At 42.9% G+C, this 19042-nt stretch overlaps 1 protein-coding gene across 1 annotated transcript in view; it reads right to left on the bottom strand.

Moving 5' to 3' along the window:
• Window positions 1-547: 547 nt before the first annotated feature.
• The window catches only part of IGSF5 (immunoglobulin superfamily member 5), a 176999-nt gene continuing 158504 nt past the window's right edge, over window positions 548-19042 (bottom strand). The window contains exons 14-18 of the mRNA XM_073010696.1: window positions 17037-17243; window positions 15067-15088; window positions 10794-10885; window positions 9493-9572; window positions 548-1566 (exon numbers count right to left, since the gene is read on the bottom strand). Of these exons, the coding sequence (XP_072866797.1) occupies window positions 9496-9572; window positions 10794-10885; window positions 15067-15088; window positions 17037-17243 (398 nt within the window). The 3' untranslated portion in view covers window positions 548-1566; window positions 9493-9495. The remainder of the gene's footprint in view (window positions 1567-9492; window positions 9573-10793; window positions 10886-15066; window positions 15089-17036; window positions 17244-19042) is intronic.

Genomic DNA, 19042 nt, shown 5'->3' with positions numbered 1-19042 from the left:
CCTTTGCCTTCCACCATGATTGTGAGACCTCCTCAGTCACGTGTAACTGTGCGTCCATTAAACCTCTTTTTCTTTATAAAATTATTCAGTCTGGGGTGTGTTTTTGTTAGCAGTGTGAGAACAGACTAATACATCCCTTCAGTTAGTTAGTTGTTAGTTTATAAGACAGTCCAGGGTAGGGCTGAATGTGATTTAAGATTATAAAAGCATTTTATAAATCATGGTAGTGTAAGACTTCTCTACCATTTGTTGGATTAGCAAGCAGGAGTGAGTGATGAGAAACACCATGACAAATGTGCATCTATTACTAAGAATCTGTAAGGAATTCACTAAAATCCTGACACATTTTAAAAGTCAAATTCTACTTTAGCAATAGCATGGTTGAGCTTGAGGGCCTCAAAGAAGTTGCTAATTATAACCAGCATAGAAATCTGCACCAACCAGTTCAGAGCACGGTCAAATCACAGTCTTGCCTCTAGGTTAAATATGAAGGGGTAGAATGAGCAGTGAAATTCACTGACTGTATCTACATGGAAAAAGAAAAATATTTGGCAAAGGCAGCAATTTATTCTTCATAACAACATTCATGTTAACTTTCAATGAGGCGAATGTACAGTCAGCAAAGATAATTGTGAAGATGGGAAGGATTTTTGCCGAAGGCTCTTGTTTTCCTTCTCAGAAAAGGCTTGATTCCTGAACACTGTGATTCTTTAAACTACCACCTGAATAGTGAAGAGTTAAAGGCAATACACATTTTTTGGTGTTTTTATAAATTAAATACTACAATGCCCATTTCCAGTTTTTTCATGGTGTGCAGAGTAGGTGAGGTCCATCCTCTGCAAAGCATAAGCCGTATCTCTTTCATTTGAGGAGATGCAAACAGGTTTGATAAGGGGGCAGATAAAAATGAATGTCTTTATGTAAATATTCAATCATAAGATATTTAGGAACATGTACATCCATGTTAGAACTGAATCTTACTTTAACTGAGCTCAGTTTTGAAGTCAATTGTAGATTTTTGGTTGACCCTAATTTTTATACTTGTATTTCATTGATAATATGTAATAATACCCCTACATATTAAATATACATAAATATCATCTTCATATGCTTTAAGATAATAAAAACTTTTGAAAGTCATGGTAGAATACAGACTTTCATCTACCATTTGTTGGATTCACAAGTAGGAGTGTTGAGTGTTAAGAAAAATTATGATGAATTTGCAGCTTTTACTTAGTAACTTCATGGAATTCACAAAAACCTTGAAACCTCTTAAAAGTCACATTCTACTTTGAAATCTGGAAAAATCAATTCCTTCTCTCACTGTCAAGTATCAGTTCTGATGACTCTGACATCTCCTCTTCAGGTAATGTTGGCAAAGCTGCAGGCCAGTCTCAGGATGGAAAGGAAGGATGTCATCGCCGTGTTGTAAATTGTCAGTCAAGTGCTCAGTGGAGCTTGGGGAAGTCTTTGCTATACTACAATTGTATTCCTGACCTCAGGACTGGCCAGATTAAAAGAAGCCTGTGGATGACTTGCTGGTCTGGGTGGACATTGATCAGCCTCCTGGCAACAGAGGAGGAAAAAAAGTCAGTTTAGTGGGTTGAGATCACTGTAAAATGCATACTTGAAAAGGAAGCTTCACTCATCTGTTAAGATAAAATTAAGGTACAGAGAGGAACAAAAATGTTAAAATAAGCTCTTCCTTTCTTGCATTATTTCCGATAACACACAATATAGAAGTTTTCCAAGTTCAGGTCCTAAAGAGCAATCCAATTCCAAGAATCAGGATTTGTGAAGTTCTTGCTTTACTGACTAGATTTTTTAATGAAAATATAAAATATTTCTAAACTTCTTAAAGAGCATGCATTGTTTCTAGAGGAGGGGGACAAAATTGAAGAACTGACTCCAGATAGATCACCTATCTGTCTCCTTTCCCTATCAGGGAGAAACATAGTCTTCCCTGTTCTCATTCAGAAATGTAATCCCAAACCAACCATTTAATCCTCCAGAGTCGCCAATGCCTGTCTCATAACATGGCCCTATTAAAATGTGTGCAACACCTTTTTCCTGCCAGTCCTGAGAATGGCAGCTCAGGTTCCAGGGTACAGAAGCTGCATTTAACATATTAAATAATGTAACTGGGCATGATAAATTATTCACATTGCGATGGAATGCTAGCAAGTCTTGAGGTTAGAATTACTCTGGTTAATGCTTTTAATTTGTTGACTCCCGATAATACAGAGAAAACTGGACAGCAGATGGAACTATGTCAGCAATGCTTTAAGATGTGTGCCTTCTGCTGCGAATATGCTAGAGATTCCTGCATTGTTTGCTTTTGTTTTCACTGCTGGGTTGTGCAAACATCGCTGTTTTTTAAGTTTATCAAGTATGTATCTGTTTGTTTCAATGAGGGGGTGATTTGTGGGGAAGACTTGATCCAGGTCTCAAGTTGTTCATATGCCCACCTTCCGAAAATGACAGAGACAGAGAATTTCCTAAAACAACCAGAAAAATATACTGACAGTGAGTTAAGGCACAGGACAAAGAGAGGAAAAGGAGGATTCTTTGTTTTAAATATTCACTAAAATACAAAACATTTGCAAATCCCCTGGCTTCATATAAAAATAAAAAAGTATGCCTTTCCCAGTAACTGATCACAAATTTTAGTAAGAATTTCTAATTTTACTTATTACTTTTACCCTGATGTGTTTGAGCTACAGTTACACCCAAATTCACTCTATTTAACCAATAGGGAAACTCTTGTCTAGAAAACCATGTCAGTACTACGTATTCTAACTATAGATTCAGTCATCAGAGAAATAATCAGAGAAGAAAAGTGTCATATTGTGTATGCCAGTTTTGAAAATCACTCTCTTTTTTCCTTCTGACCCTTCTTACAATTTAATCCATGATTGAGTCTCTACAGTCTAGGATTCTACTTTTTCATTTGTGTTTAATGTAATGTGCTTTAGGACCCATCTAAAATACGGAAGGTTTAAATAAGTGTCCCTGGTAGGGTGCCACATGGACAGTGGAGTATTTGGTGTCAAGACCTTTCATTGGGCATTGATCATGGCATCACCATAAGCATCTCAAACTCTTCTCTGTGCTTTGCGGCAAGGTCAGTGGAGCAGGAACATGAGGTGCAAGTCATTCTCAATGCACAGTTGCAGGAAGACTTCTAGATATCAGAGAACACATTCCCTTAGAAACAATGCTATACATGTCTGTGGGGTTTTCACCCTGGGACAAAAAGCAGATCACCTCAAAGCAGATCACCTGGAGAATCTGATAAAAATACTCATTCTTTGGCCCTATCTCCTAGACAGTCTGATCCAGAAAGTCTGGCGGAGGCCCAAGAGTGTGCATTTTAACAAGTACCCAGTGTGTTCCTGGCACAGAGCTGTACTGGGAGCTGCTGCTACACCAGCAGGGTACCAAGGCAGAGGTATTTATAGGCACCGGGTGCACCTCCGTGATCAGCAAGCATTCTTTGGGAAAACTGGAATAGAGAATTCAGGAAATACATCCACCATTTCTGCCAGGTGGTGGCAAGAACAAGAACTGCCCCATTTCTTGAGCAGGAAGTCTCATGTTCAGGGAAGAAATTGGCAGGAGAGGGTGCTTAGAGATGGAGATGAGCAGAAGAGGGAGCTCCAGGCAGCCTGGGGGCCAAGAGTTCCAGGAACTGGTGCCTCTTCCCATTGTCTACAACCCAGCGTCCTCCTGAGGACCCGGCCTATGTCAGCCATTGTGCCTGTAGTTCCTGGCCACAGTGCCTGGTCTTTGGTGGGTCAAAACTCCAACCCCAGCCTGTCTCCCATGACACTGCTCCTGAGACATGCCCCCACTTTTCTGAAGTTTTCTAAGGATTCCAGGCACTGAAAGCATCAGGGGATAACTAAGGGTTTGAAAACATGGTTTCACCACTGCATCTTGTCTTGCTCGTCTCCATGGCTGTGTGTGCTCTTGGCATGCTGGCCCTTAACTGAAAGGATGCCAAAGGGGCAGGAGTTAGGGAGGCTGGGGCAGCAGCAAATTCTGTCCTTTCCTAAAATATTCAAGTTCTAGTTTCCTGTTTTAGTAACTGTTGGATGTTATTAAAATTGAGCTGGGTGATTCATGACAAAGATGCCGTATGCAGAGACCCACAGCAGCCTTGAGATGTAGACACAGATGTGTACAACTCAGGGAAGAGAGCTGGAGGGTTGTCACATTGAAGGTGGCGGTACAAGTAACCTGGAAACCTGCTGCTCCTCCTAACGCCAGAGACCACCCTGAGCTGGGTGCCTTCCTAGACTCCGGACTCAGTGTCCAGACACTTCTCTGCTTGCGGACATACAGCTAACTCCCGGCAGAGAGAGCAAGAGCACGGGCACCACCAACCCCAGTAGCACCCACTCCAGGTGGGTAAGCACGGGCCATTATGAAGGCCTCAGGATGCTGAGCAAAGCGAAATCGCTGAGTCCCTGTCGGGCAGGGTGAAGCTATGGAGGAGGCAGACTGGTGCTTGGGGACCTGCCACTCTTCCCTTTCCAAAACTCCTGATTCACCTCTTGCTATAAGGTAACCAATAACCCTTAAGTCTAGCCACACTGAGTTGACCTAAAAAGCAGAGCTGCTTAAACACCTCCTCAGCCCTCTGAGTCCTGATGTCTAGAGGGGAAGACCATGAATCTGGACTTCCCAAGGGCCTCATCAACGACCTGTGGGCCAACCCTAGCACATCAAATTTCCCCATCCTGGGGGCGTATTGAAGCAATGGACCCCTGGAGAAAACCAAAGTGCTCCCAATCACAAAGGAGTGGGAAGGCAGTTTGATATGAAATTATTTAACTTTTCTAAATGACCCAAAACATGATGCTATTTTTAGGTTGTATATTCATCTATAGTGATCTAATCATAGTTTTGTCATAACCGATTGGGATTAACAGCAAAGGAATTAGGGGTCAGGTGCAGTGGCTTATGCTTGTAATCCCAATGCTTTGGGAGGCCCATGTGGGAGGATCGCTTCAGGCCAAGAGTTTAAGAACAGCCTGGGCAAATAGTGAGACCCCCCATTCCTACAAAAAAAAAAAAAAAGTTTAAAATTAGCTAGACATGGTAGCAAGTGCCTGTAGTTCTAGCTCTTCGGGAGGCTGAGGCAGGAGGATCCCTTGAGCCCAGGAGTACAAGGTTACAATGAGCTATGATCATGCCACTGCAATCCAGCCTGGGCAAGAAAGCAAGACCATGTCTCAAAAAACTTTTTAAAAGGCCGGGCACGCTGTCTCACGCCTCTAATCCCAGCACTTTGGGAGGCTGAGGTGGGCAGGTCACCTGAGGTCAGGAGTTTGAACCCAGCCTAGACAACATGGTGAAACCCCATCTGTACTAAAAATACAATTAGCTGGGCAAGGTGGCAGGCACTTGTAATCCCAGCTACTCAGGAGGCTGGGGCAGGAGAATCACTTAAACCCGGGAGGCAGAGGTTGCGGTGAGCCGAGATCACGCCACTGCTCTGTAGCTTGGGTGACAGAGCAAAACTCCATCTCAAAAAAAAAAAAAAAAAAAAGCAAAGGAACTTTGCCTATCTGCACATGCATGCACCTTATAGTACCTTGCTTGTGACAGCGTAATGCTCGGCATGGAAGGTATTCTCCACTTTAATGAGTAACTATTTATTGAGCACCTAGAAATGCTGGACTAGCCTGTGTGTAGTCAACAGTCATCCATTAGTTAAGTCCTCCAGAAATTGCTGAGTGTTAACAGATCACCAGTTTCAGCAGCAGAGAATGCAGCGTAAGCAGAGAGCAAGTGTATGTGATCAGAGTTGCCCTCCTGTTCACAAAACCGACTATCCTGCTCTGCGATCTATGAAGACAAAGCAGGAGCTTTAGTTGCTATTGTGCCTGCCGAGTCTCCATGGATAGGCCATTTATCTGACCCAACTAGCTCTTCAGCAACCGTGATCGTGATCGGAAAAGCATTTGCGTCAGGCTGGCTCACAGCTTGAGATCTTTCCGTCTAATCTACAGGCTTTTCAGGACCTGAGCTTCATGCGGGGTGTCTGCAAAATAGTGCAATCTGTAGTCAACAACCCTGAACTCTAACAAGCCGGCTTCTCGGGTAGGAGCCCTGCTGGGCCCCAGCTCTGGGCCTGGGAGGCCTGTGTGCGGGAAATATGCGGCAGCAGCGCGGGAGGCTCTGACAAATTGGAGTCATACTGAGGCATGCGGAGAGAAGGATGAAAGGAACACTGAGATGGCGCTCTGAATAGCTCTCAGCTGCCTCTCTTGGGCCCTATAAGGAACTAAGGCTTATTGCAGAATGGAGAAAGTTTTGAGAAAAGAAGGCACAGTTGCACTGTTTTCACACCTTGGAACAAGGAATTCAGAATTCGGAGGTTCTCATCAGCCCACACAGCAAGAACCTGGCGACAGAGGCCTGGCAGGGCTGCAGGGCCTGGGGAAGTTCTTAAAGGGAACCTCTGTGCCAACGTCACCTTGACTGCTTCTACAAGCTGTGGCTTTGCCGTTCTGGCAGCTCTCAAGTGGCCAGTTGACCACAACAAGGTCTATGTCTTCTCTGGACCAAGGAAATGGAAGGGAACGGCTGTGTCCCCAGGCCCAGCCTTTCCCCTGTGGCCCATTTTGCTCATTCCTCCTCTAAGTGCCTCCCAGGAAGCATGGCCCACGGTACATCCTGTATCCAGGCTCTCCAAATGGGCAACATGGAGGCCGTGCCTGGGCCCATGACTGCAAAGTCCTTCTTTGGTCATAATCAAAGATAGACCTCTTCTTTAGGACTTTGTCCTAAAGTCCCCCCACAATGAGTAGAAAGATCCAGTTATTTAATACCCCTCACTAGTTTCTGGCCCAGCCAAAGATAATTCAACTTCCTAGAGTCCTGATTTGTTTCTTAAGGGCCTCGGCACTCTCTGATGAGGTGCCCGGCTCCCCTAGAAGACAACAAACCCTTCAGGAAATAAGAAACATGAGGATATGTTACCAGTCCCCAGGGCTCAGCACCTCGAGGGTCACTGTTCTTTTTCCACCAATTGATTATTTAGCTGGGTACTTGTTTCAGTAGCAGAAACCTCTTAAGTTTCTCTCCCTGCGTATGTTCAAAAGAACACTACAAGCATCAAGAAGCATCACTCCGAGCTCCAAAACGTCATTCTCCACTCGGGTATCCAAATGCACCTCACGTTCCCCTTCCTCCTCATTCATACTAGATGTATTTCAAAGAGAATTACATGCCATGACCCTATTCTGAATCTCCTCTCAGCTTATACCCTCCCCACAGCACCAGACCTGAATACTTTTGCTTGTCTGATAGAAACACACTTCATAGACAAAGATAACCACACAAGGGCTGTGGAAATCATGGTTGGCTTAAATGTGCTCTTGGCTGTCCGTGCTTGGAGCTGGGGTGGAAGAGAGCCCTCAGCCAGCCACCTCAGAGCCCGACAATTACTCCCTTCCACCGCTACCTCTCACTCAGAGACTGGTCCTTCTAAAGGAAACCTGTTTGCGTCACCTTCCCTTCCAGCTCCAAATTAAATGCATCAAAAGATATATGCAAATTAAATGCATCAAAAGATTTCCATCAGGGCCAAAGAGAGCGGTCCTGATGGAAAAAAACATTACCTCTCCATTTTCCTGACACCCAGCCTGAGGAAAGTCACTGGAACTTGTACCGGGAGCTAACGATTTGTTACTCAGGCACAGCTTCCTTTACGCCCCAGGCCCCTCATATGTCTTGTTGTCTGGCTACCTGTGTTGACACTAATATTAATAGTATCATCTTAGGTTTCCCAGTACATGACTGAGCATCAATCAGCCCTCCCTTTCTCCCTCCAGGCCTGAAAAACGCACATCACTTGCAAGATGTAGGTTATTGAGCTGAATCCCAATTGCAGGGAGGAATATTATTTCCTAGAACTCCCTGGAAACTCAGGTAAATACTTGTGCCAAGAAAGAATGATCAGGGGCCGCACAGGCACCTGCTGAGCACCGTCCCCTCAGGTAAAGCAGCTCCTAACAGAACAAACCCAACCCATCTGGCCCAGTGTGCTATCCGAAACCCAGTCTGCAAGTTTACCTTTTCCAAAAGCTAAAAGAAGATAGCATCTATACTTATTGGGGACAAAAATCACAGAATCGCATTGAAATACTTCTTGTTCGAAGCTGCATTTGTACAGGTCAGAAAGGGGTGTTGGTTATATATATTCTACCTAATTTATGATTTGGGATATAAAATGAACTGTAGGCCGGGCGCAGTGGCTCACACCTGTAATCTCAGCACTTTGAGAGACTAAGGCGGGCGGATCACAAGGTCAGGAGATCGAGACCATCCTGGCTAACACGGTGAAATCCCGTCTCTATTAAAAATACAAAAACCTAGCCCAGCGTGGTGGTGGGTGCCTGTGGTCCCAGCTACTCAGGAGGCTGAGGCAGGAGAATGGCATGAACCCGGAAGGCGGAGCTTGCAGTGAGCCAAGATTGTGCCACTGCACTCCAGCCTGGATGACAGAGCAAGACTCCCCTCAAAAAAAAAAAAAAAAGAACTCTAATTCGTTCATGTATGATAACCAATGCTGACTCTACATCAGCAAATTAACATACTATGTTCTCAGTGCTGCCAGTTGACCGTTTACTTTAAGTGAACCATCCTGTGAAAAGACAGCTCCCATCGAAACATTGCCAACCAACCAACCAGTATGTATAGCTAGTACCTCTCCCTGGAACTGCAGACTGGTGAATTTAACTACATTTCTAGTATCTCCATGTGGACATCTAACAGAGACCTTAGAATCTACAAGCTCCAAATTAGATGTCTGATCTTTCCCCCTAAACTGCTCCTTCCATAACATTCCTTATCTAGGTTAATGGCAACTCCAGCCTCTTAGCCATTGTGGCCATATTCCTTAACCATCAAGGATTCCTCCTCTCTCCCCTGAAATTCTAACCCCGACAGGATTTTTTCAGCCCTCAAGCTTATCAGCATAGAACTTGCATGCAGAGCAAGCCACGTTTTCTCTGTCCTGATCCTCAAACCCAGTACATCCTTCCATGAGCCCAAAGACCCCAAGGGTCCAAGTACAGATGAGCACCACGTGGGAGCCGGGTAACCAGGAGAGCAGAATGGACTTGAGTCCTGGGAGAACATGGCTCGACGAGAACAAATGGCACATTATATATGCTGCTCACTCTTAGGCCAACTCAGGCGGATATGTCCCAAAGCAAGTCACATCCTCCCAAAATGTGAACCCAGAGCTGTTACCCAGAACCAGCCCTGATCTTGGAGCCACTGCTACTGAGGGCAAGAAACAGTCCATGTCTCAGCCCCATCTCTCCACGCTGACCAACTGATGCGGAGGGGAGGAAAGGCAACGTGCCACCATCATGAATGCACAACGTGCACCATTTTAGAATCACCCACCACAAGGTAAGAATTTTCAAATGGCCAAAAAAGTCCAAAAAGGGGGGAAATGGTCTAAACCACCTGTCAAGGGGGGCCACAGCTACTGCTTCTTTGTTCAGGATCACTGGATTCACAGAATTTTGGAGGGGGAGAAGCGGTTTCTGCAATAAAAGAACAATTTTAGAGTCATTAAGGGGCAAAAACCAAGCTGTGTGCTCTAACAATTCTGATTTATAAAGAAACACATTTGCTTTTATGTAGTACCCCGGCATAATCCTTAACCATAAACACTTGTTTTAAATTCCCTTGAGATCTCATCCCTTTAGAACGTTATTTCCTTAAAGAAATAAAAATATGGAAAACTAACTCAAAATCAATTTATTTCTCGACACATTAGTTTCACCCAGAGACAAAATGATCTAAAGCTTCAATAGCTGATCAACGAAGATAAATGCCAGACAAATGGAGATAGAAGAGACAGAGATGTTTGATTTGGGCCATGATTTTTGTCAAGATAATTAATTGCTCAAAATATTAATGAGTAAATATTCACTCACAGGAACCTGCAAGAAGCTGTGGTCAGATTATCAAAGGAAACAGTCCATGCTCTCTGGAATTTTTTTAAATCTGAAAGATGCAATCTAGAATACACATGGGAGGCAGCCATGGTAAAATCAAAAAAATGGGGCTGCTGAAAATAGAGATCCAATTTTTGTGGAAAACGAAGGTGTTTAGGCCCTTCAGTAAGAATCGATTGGCTGAAAACCTTCCCATGGAATTTGGTGTTCCCAGCAGCCCGTGAGGGCAGCTGTCCCATTCATCCCGCAGAGCAGGGTGTGTTCGGCCCTCAAAACTCGACTGCTGCTGCTTCCTGGTGACACTGTCTTAGAGATGGCCTCATCCCATTATCACTCTGTATTGTCTCATGGCAAGAAAATGAGATACTACAGCAAGACTCTCCAGAGAGGGTCTGGTTTTCCAGCATTCCCAACACCCTGTTACATTCAAGGGGAACAGATCTCTTACTTGATTCTACTTGAAATTGGGAGGAAGTTACCCCCGATGTATTAAAATACCTCCCCACATGTTTTAATGTAGAGGGCTTTAAACAAAAAAGAAAGCATGGGGAAAAAAACAAACTTTTTTAAAGGTTTCAAGGTTCTTCCTCACTTTATTTTAAGCATTAGACAAATAGGTGGATTTTTACTGTGAACCTACTCCTAGAATATTCCAAGTTCTAGAATTTCTTCTAAAATTTATCCAAAAAATAATAACCACCATTGTCAAGTTGTCCTCCCTGTGCAGCTGGTATCTAGCAAGCCAGCCCTTCTTCCAGTTTTCTCTTTTCCAGGTCTTTCTACCACCCCCTCTTGTCTACTCACCTGTGGTCTTTGGTGCATCTGAATTGTAGCCAGAGTTTTCATTTCCACTTTCTGTCTTAGTTTCTTTGTTTGTCTTCTCTTTTTCAGATTTCCTACAATTAGACCATTTTATGTTCATGTTAATTGTTTTTTTTGTTTGTTTGTTTGTTTGTTTGTTTGTTTGAGACGGAGTCTCGCTCTGTCGCCCAGGCTGGAGTGCAGTGGCCGGATCTCAGCTCACTGCAAGCTCCGCCTCCTGGGTTGACGCCATTCTCCTGCCTCAGCCTCCCTTGTAGCTGGGACTACAGGCGCCCGCCACCTCGCCCGGCTAGTTTTTTGTATTTTTTTAGTAGAGACGGGGTTTCACCGTGTTAGCCAGGATGGTCTCGATCTCCTGACCTCGTGATCCGCCCGTCTTGGTCTCCCAAAGTGCTGGGATTACAGGCTTGAGCCACCTCGCCCGGCCCTTCATGTTAATTGTTGACATTAACATTGCTAAACGTTAATTGGCAATGGATACCTACGTAGTTCACATGGTTACTCTCAAGAGTATGCTTACATGTGGAACTTCACACAGGCAACCTATAGCTCTGTCACTGTATGGCAGGTGTAGACGTCTGCCTATTCACACATTCCCATTATGGGGAGAGATGAAAGCTTATCATGGTCCATGGACTCCACTCCCCAGTTGCTACTCAACTCTCAGAAACCATTCACCAAATAACGCAAGAGTCAGCAAACTATGTGACCCACAGACCATATCTGACCCACCCCTTGTTTTTGTAAGTAAAGTTTCATTGGAACACGGCTACACCTGTCAGCTCACATATTGTCTACGACTACCTAAACATGTAGCCATAGTCATGTTATAACAGCAGAGTTGAGTCCTTATGACAGAGACCATATGGCTGGCAAAACTAAAAATATTTACTATGAAGCCCTTTATGGAAAAAGAGGTGCCAACTGCTGAAATAAAGCAAAAGTCGGTGCAGCCTCCTAGGGTTTGGAGGCTGGAAGGAAGTCTGGCGATGGATAGCCAAAGAATTTAAAATAGTCATACTTGACCTCTAAGGACGTATGCGAGGGAAACAGTCAAGGATATGTACAAATATGTACTTGAAAGAATGTTGATTTGTGAGCTATTTATAAAAGCAAACCGCAGACAACCAAGTGCCCAATCAGGAGGGACTTTTAAATAAATGATGATAGTTCTCTAACATGGAATTCCAGGGCACCTGTCAAAATGATTACATATGAGAGCTCTCACACACTGCTAGCGGGAGTGTAAGCCTGTACACCTTCTTTGGAAACATGTGACACCGTCTAAAGCTGAAGATATGCTACCTTCTGGCCCAGCTTTTAGGACTAGATACAGTCTCCCTTGGTATTTGTTAGGGATTGATTCCAGGACCCCTGCAGATACCAAAATTTGCAAATGCTCAAGCCTCTGATATAAAATGGTGTAGGATTTGCATATGCATATAACCTACACACAACCTCCCACATACTTTGAGTCATCTCCCGATCCTTTATAATACCTAATACAATGTAAATGCTATGCAAATAGTTGTTATACTGTACTGCTTCTTTATTTTGTATTATTTTTTACTGTTACTATTTTTTTTTTTCAAATATTTTTGATCCATAGTTAGTTGAATCAGAGGATGTGGAACCTGCAGATATAGAGGATCAGCTGTATTCTGTTTGGTCAGAACCAAACAGACATGAGTACTTATGTTCACCAAAAGACTCCTACCATAATACTCAGAATAGTTGTTGTTTTTGTTGTTCTTGTTGTTTCTTGGTGACAAGGTCTCACTCTGTCACCCAGGTTGAGTGCAGTGGCGTGATCTCGGCTCACTGTAACCTCTGCCTCCTGGGCTCCAAGGATCCCCCCAAGTCAGCCTCCTGAGTATCTGGGACTACAGGAAAGCACCAACACACCCGGCTAATTTAGTACTTTTTGTGGAGATGGGGTTTTTCCATGTTGTCCAGGCTGGTCTCCAACTCCTGGGCTCAAGGGCTCCACCGCCTTGACCTCCCAAAGCACTGGGACTACAGGAGTGAGCCACCGTGCCTGGCCGGAGCATTAGTGTTTGCAATGGTCCCAACCTGAAAACTATTCAAACACCCATTTAAAGCAAAAAGTAAAAATACATTGCATATGTGCCCAGAATGTAATATTACATAATAATGAACCACTGACACCCACGTGCCATGGTATGGATCAGCCTCACAGTGAGAGGCTCGAGAAGGCAGACGTAAATGAGTGTACACAAAATGACACCATTGATACATGCCCCTCATCTCTGGGGATGTGGGAAAAATGTCAGAAGAATGTCACCTTTGGAGAGGAGGGGTAGGCAGCGATTTGACAGGGGTCTAGGAGACTTTAGGGATGCTGAGGATGTTCCAGCTGTGAATTTCAGCCATCAAGCCCAGGCGTTTGTGCTTTTTGCGAAACCTGATCAAGCTACACACCTGCCACTTGTGCACTTTTCTGTACTATCTGTATCTATCTAAAACTATCTTATACTTCTTCTGTACTTATAAGTATCTATCTAAAACTATCAAACAAGACAAAAATGCTGTGTGCAAGTATTTGTTAATAGAAATAATCTTCAGAACGTGCCAAGTGAAAAGAGCAAGCCCTATGGAATAATGGTTACTATGATCCAAATTTCACAAAATGCTTTGTGTGCATATCTGTGGGTATATACATGAACTATGTATGTAGGTACACACATAGCTAGTTAACAATAATTTCTTTGGAACTATAGAAGTGTGGGTGATTTTTTAAAAACTATTTCTTGTGCCTATCTTTATATTTATTTTTTTCTAAAATAAACATGCATTGATTTTTTTCTATAATAAATATACAACTCTCTCTATATATATTATTTTAATTATTTTAATGCAAAAGAAATCCTTGAGCAGCTGGAGCGAGCACCATGGACATCGTGAAAGGGGAAAGCAAGTGGGGTTGGATTATCCAGTGGGCAACCCCCATTGTCTTTCTGGAGCTTAATGCAGTCTCGCCTAACTTTAAGGGCTGCATAGAGGAGGGCCCAAGCCCTGAGTCAGGTCCACCCAGTTCACATTCAAAAAACTCTACAAAGCATGCAGCAGTGAGTACCTGGCATGTACATCAGGCACTCAAGATATACTAGCTTTTCTCATGCGCCCAGTGTCATTATTCTACAGTTGTTGTTATCCTCTACCCATTATCCTGACTAGCTATTGATCACTTTGCTGTGCTTTCAAATCACCTAAGACCCCAGAGAACAGAAATGGAAGACGTTGGCACAGTCAACAACGGTGAACTAAGAGTCCAGGCTTCCATTCTGCCGGTAGTAGCAATCAAGAGAAATGCCAGAATCATTATCAGGGTCCATTTTTCTTCCTCTTCCCTTGCACTAAGTCAGGCCTCAAAGGAGGAATATTTTCGGATTGCTGCTTGGTGGTGTCCTCTCTCCGAACTTTGCGATCGCCAGGGATCAGAGGGAGAAGGGATAGCCTTTGCCACACGAGGATGGTGCACATTCATTCACAGAATGTAGCCAAAGGGTGTTTCAGAATCTCAGCACTTAAAACTGTAAATATTCTAATAAAATACTGATAACTACATGTGTTCTTATATTACCCACAAGAAACAACAGCTGTCTAAAAAACCCTCCCCTTGGTGCACATATGGCTATGTTAATACTGCAGACATTTAAAAGGGTTACTGGCTACTTATTATAAGTCCTTGACACAGTTACCTTAAAAGTGCTTGCAGCTACTTCTGGGCAGCCTGGGAAGGAAAGGAATTTTTCAGTCCTGTCCACTCCCCGTGGCTGAATGAGCACCGAACACTGCCTAATTTGTCTGCCTGGACAGTTTCACGTGCCTTGCAGGCATCCGCTTGGCTCACTGCTCTCCACTACCCCAGAAATTCCAGCGGGACCTCTGCTGGTGGCCCTGGCCTCCACCCAAAGCAGGCAGGATGACAGTCATGGTGCACAGTGTCCTCTTGTGGAAAGAGTTGCAAATGGCAGACACTAAGAAAATCTCCATTTCCCTAAGTGAACCAGAGCAAGTCAAAGGTAGGCAGTGGCAACCCACCATTTCATTCCACAGTTAATGTTGCCCTATGAGTTTGTGATTGGCATACGTGTTTTTCAGCATTGTCTACTTTCAGTACTTAATTTTGGATAATATAAATCCGAAACTCCCACAGTTGTGTGTATGTATTGTTGTTATTATTGTTGTTCAATTTTTTTTTTTCAGAAAATAGATGTGGTTTCAAACTTACCTTTGAAATTGAATACGAAATCCTGCAGAAAAGAACAAAATTACATTAGAAAAATCAGGATGGTTTCCAGCTGCATCCATGTCCCTACAAAGGACACAAACTCATCCTTTTTTATGGCTGCATAGTATTCCATGGTGTATTCTCAGCAAACTATCACAAGAACAGAAAACCAAACACCGCATGTTCTCACTCATAGGCGGGAACTGAACAATGAGATCACTTGGACTCGGGAAGGGGAACATCACACACCGGGGCCTATCATGGGGAGGGGGGAGGGGGGAGGGATTGCATTGGGAGTTATACCTGATGTAAATGACGAGTTGATGGGTGCAGCACACCAACATGGCACAAGTATACATATGTAGCAAACCTGCACGTTGTGCACATGTACCCTACAACTTGAAGTCTAATAATAATAAATAAATTAAAAAAAAAAAAAAAGAAAAATCAGGATACTTATTCTAAAAATCGAGTCCCATTAATTTTTATAGACTCCCTTATTTTAACAGACCTAACGTTAGTATTTGTGACCCAAAGGGTATTATTTTTTCCCATACCAAATTATCAAATGACTTCCAAGCATAGGAGAGTAGAATTCACTGTTAACTATTAGAAAAATAAATAACTCCTAGGTACCTGAAATATAGACTATATAGTACTTACTATATTTCAGATACCTAGGGGTATTTACTTATTACTTTATGAATATTGAATTTGATTAGTGAGACTATAAAGACTCCATATGCCAAGAAAAGATGTTCTGTGTTACCAATCACTGCTGCTCTTCATTCAATTCTTACCGTGTGCCAGCACCAGGCAGGCTCTGTACAAAGTACTAGCTCATTTAATTGTTACAATAACTCAAAAGTAGGTGTTACTGTTTTAACAGACTAGACACTATTATATTAATATTACCATATTTCTTTAATTCAAAGATACATTTTCAATCAATATGTACCAATAGTATCAACTGATACAGTTGTGCCCCCACCCCAACAACAACAACAAAAAACAAAACAAAACAAAAAAACTGTCATTAAATTGCTAATGTTTTTAGTCAGTGGATCCATAGACTGACTAGAAGGAATCTATTTTGAGCTATGTACACATTGTGAAATGATTAAAGCAAGCTAATTCATATAACCATCATCTCACATATTCATCGCTATTTTGTGGTGAGAATATCCAAGATCTATTCTCTTAGCAATTTTCAAGTACACAATACATCATAATTAATTACAATCATCATATTGTACAGTAGATCTACAGAATTTATTTTTTCTGTCTAATTGAAACTCGTACCCTTCGACCAACATCTCCCCAACCCCCATTCCCACTCCCTGGTAATGCCCACCATTCTACCTCCTGTTTCTAGAAGCTTGGCTTTTTTAGATTCCACCTATAGTGGAGATCATACAATACTTGCCTTTCTGTGTCTGGCTTATTTCACTTAGCATAATGTCCTTTAGGTCTCTCCAGGGTGTAGCAAAGGACAGGATTTTCTTCTTTTTGAAGGCTGACTAGTGTTCCATTGTGTCTATATGCCACATTTTCTTTGTCTATTCATCTACGGATGTACACAGGTTGATTCCATATCTTGGCTATTGTGAACAGTGATGTAATGAACATGGGAATGCAGATATCTCTTCAATATGAAGACGTCATTTCCTTTGGATATAGACCCAGGAGTGGGATTGCTGGATTATAGGATAGCTCTATTTTAATTTTTTTGAGGAATCTCCATAGTGTTTCCATAAAAGCTGTAACAATTTACATTCCCACCAACAGTGTGCAACCACAGCTGCGCCAACGCCTGTTATCTTTTGTCTTTTTTATAATAGCATTCTAATAGAGGTAAAGTGACATTGTGGTTTATCTATCTTTTGAAAGAGCTGATGAGTTCATTAACTTCAACTGCTTGTACCAAAAGTTCAGAGGTATGTACAAATGTAAATGAACAAAAAAGTTACCTCTTTTTCTTCTGCAGCAGAAACAACGGCAGCAGCATTTGCAGCCACAACAGCGGCAGCAGCCGCAGCGTATTGTAAGAGCACACGTCAGCGTCAGAAGCATGGTGCCTGCTAATCCAAGTCCAACTTTGCCCCAAGTAGGCAATGAAAAACCTAAGCCTGGTAAGCTTGATAATATACCTGGAATATTAATACCGCCTCCGGTGCCTAAAGGAGAAAAAACATATATTTTAGTGATACTTGCACTGCCTAGAATCACAGATTCTGCCCCATTACAAGTTGCATTATGTGTTCTAGTAATATTGTAACCATTCAGCCTGCTATGGCTAGGCGTCATAGGCCAGGCTTCTTTCAATGTGTTTAATTATTCAATACTCTACAGTACCTTCCATCACAATATTTATTTCTGCCAGTAAACAACTTCTTAGTAACCCAGTCTAGGTGTTGGTTGTTTAATGTCTCTAATATCCCTGAAAGGTAGATAAGGCAGGGCTCGGCTGACAATCCCCTGAGGCTGGCATAGTGATGGTCACGTTTGACATCCTTTATTTAATCAAGGAAACTTTTTGAGCACAAAAATGGACAAGACTGGAATAAAGACATTTTGTTCTCCCTTCCAAGTCCCCACTCGTTGAGAATCCAGAGCCCACAGGAAACCAGGGTATTTTGAGGGAGGGTCACTTCTAAAGGAACTTAGGTTCATGGCTTTCACCCTTGCCCCATCCAACTCCCTGACTCCTCAGATTCATTCCTCACAGAGTAATTGCTTTTTCCATAGCTTTTCAGGAGGCACCTTCCTTAGTATGTATGTTTCCCTCTTATGTTACCTAGTAGTCATGGAGGCGGCAGGAAAAAAGGGTAAAGTGAGGCAGAGCAATCAGAAAGCAAGATGGATGTAGGGAGAGAAGGACAGAGGAAAAAGCCATTTTGATTCTTTTCCACCATGTCTTAGGCAGAGCTGTCGTGGCTTCACACGATTATCCTAATTCAAATTTAAGTTAATTAAAAGTATGAGTCATTAAATATTCAGTGCCTCAGTTGCACTAGCCACATTTCAAGTGCTCAGTCACCACAGATGTAGAACATGTTTATCATCACAGAAAGAGACAGTATGGGAATTACACTGATGTTCCAGGAGAGAGTTTTCATCCAGCCCTTCGCTTCTCCCTAGCGCACCATGCTGACGTCAAACCACACACATTTAAGTTGATCTGTTTAATTGTGAATTGCTATTCAATGAAAGGCTGTCACTCAACCCTGTGTGCTTGGGTGGTATCTTAATGTAAATGCACGCTATTTCGGTTCTAGAGAACCCCAATATAGGATGAATGGATGGATGGATGAATGGATAGGTGGGTGGGTGGGTGGATGGATGCATGGGTGGGTGGGTGGGTGGGTGGATGCATGGATGAAGGGAAAGATTAAGAAACAGTTCTCAACCCTGCATGCTTGGGTGGTATATTAATGTAAATGCATGCTATTTCATTAGATACTAGTCATTAGAAAATATTGAAACAGGAACATGGGGTTTGCCTTGAAATCAATGGCCATCCACCACTTTGGAACCAGAGACTAGAGTTCAAAAGCAGCTCTTAGATGTTCCTCCTTATAATTTTCCTGGAAAATTGACTGTGCAATAGTAGTTGGCTATTCCTGTGTTGAAGTTAAATGACTCTACATGGAGAAGAGAAGTCTATGCACCAGGCAGTCAGCTGCAGCTGAACCAGGTCTAGGGATCACCTTTCTCCCCATAGTAAGATGCCCAGAGCAGAACTGTAGGATTGTAAGGAAGTCAAACTACTTTCCTAACGCTGTCTGTCTCCACCTCTCCCACCATCCAAGATGAGCTGGAATAGATAGAGACTTGTAAAGGGTTCTCCCAAAAATGGTGAAGACGGAAGGAACAGAATACACCCTTTTCATTCCACACCTTCCCAGAGTTGAAGCACTGACACAAGGCAGACCCTTCGCCTGCAGAGGAGCACATTTATCCCCTTGCTCCACAG

Source organism: Chlorocebus sabaeus, chromosome 2, assembly GCF_047675955.1.
Source record: "Chlorocebus sabaeus isolate Y175 chromosome 2, mChlSab1.0.hap1, whole genome shotgun sequence".
NCBI classification, from domain to species: Eukaryota; Metazoa; Chordata; class Mammalia; order Primates; family Cercopithecidae; genus Chlorocebus; species Chlorocebus sabaeus.
This window is presented reverse-complemented; position numbering and strand designations above follow the sequence as displayed.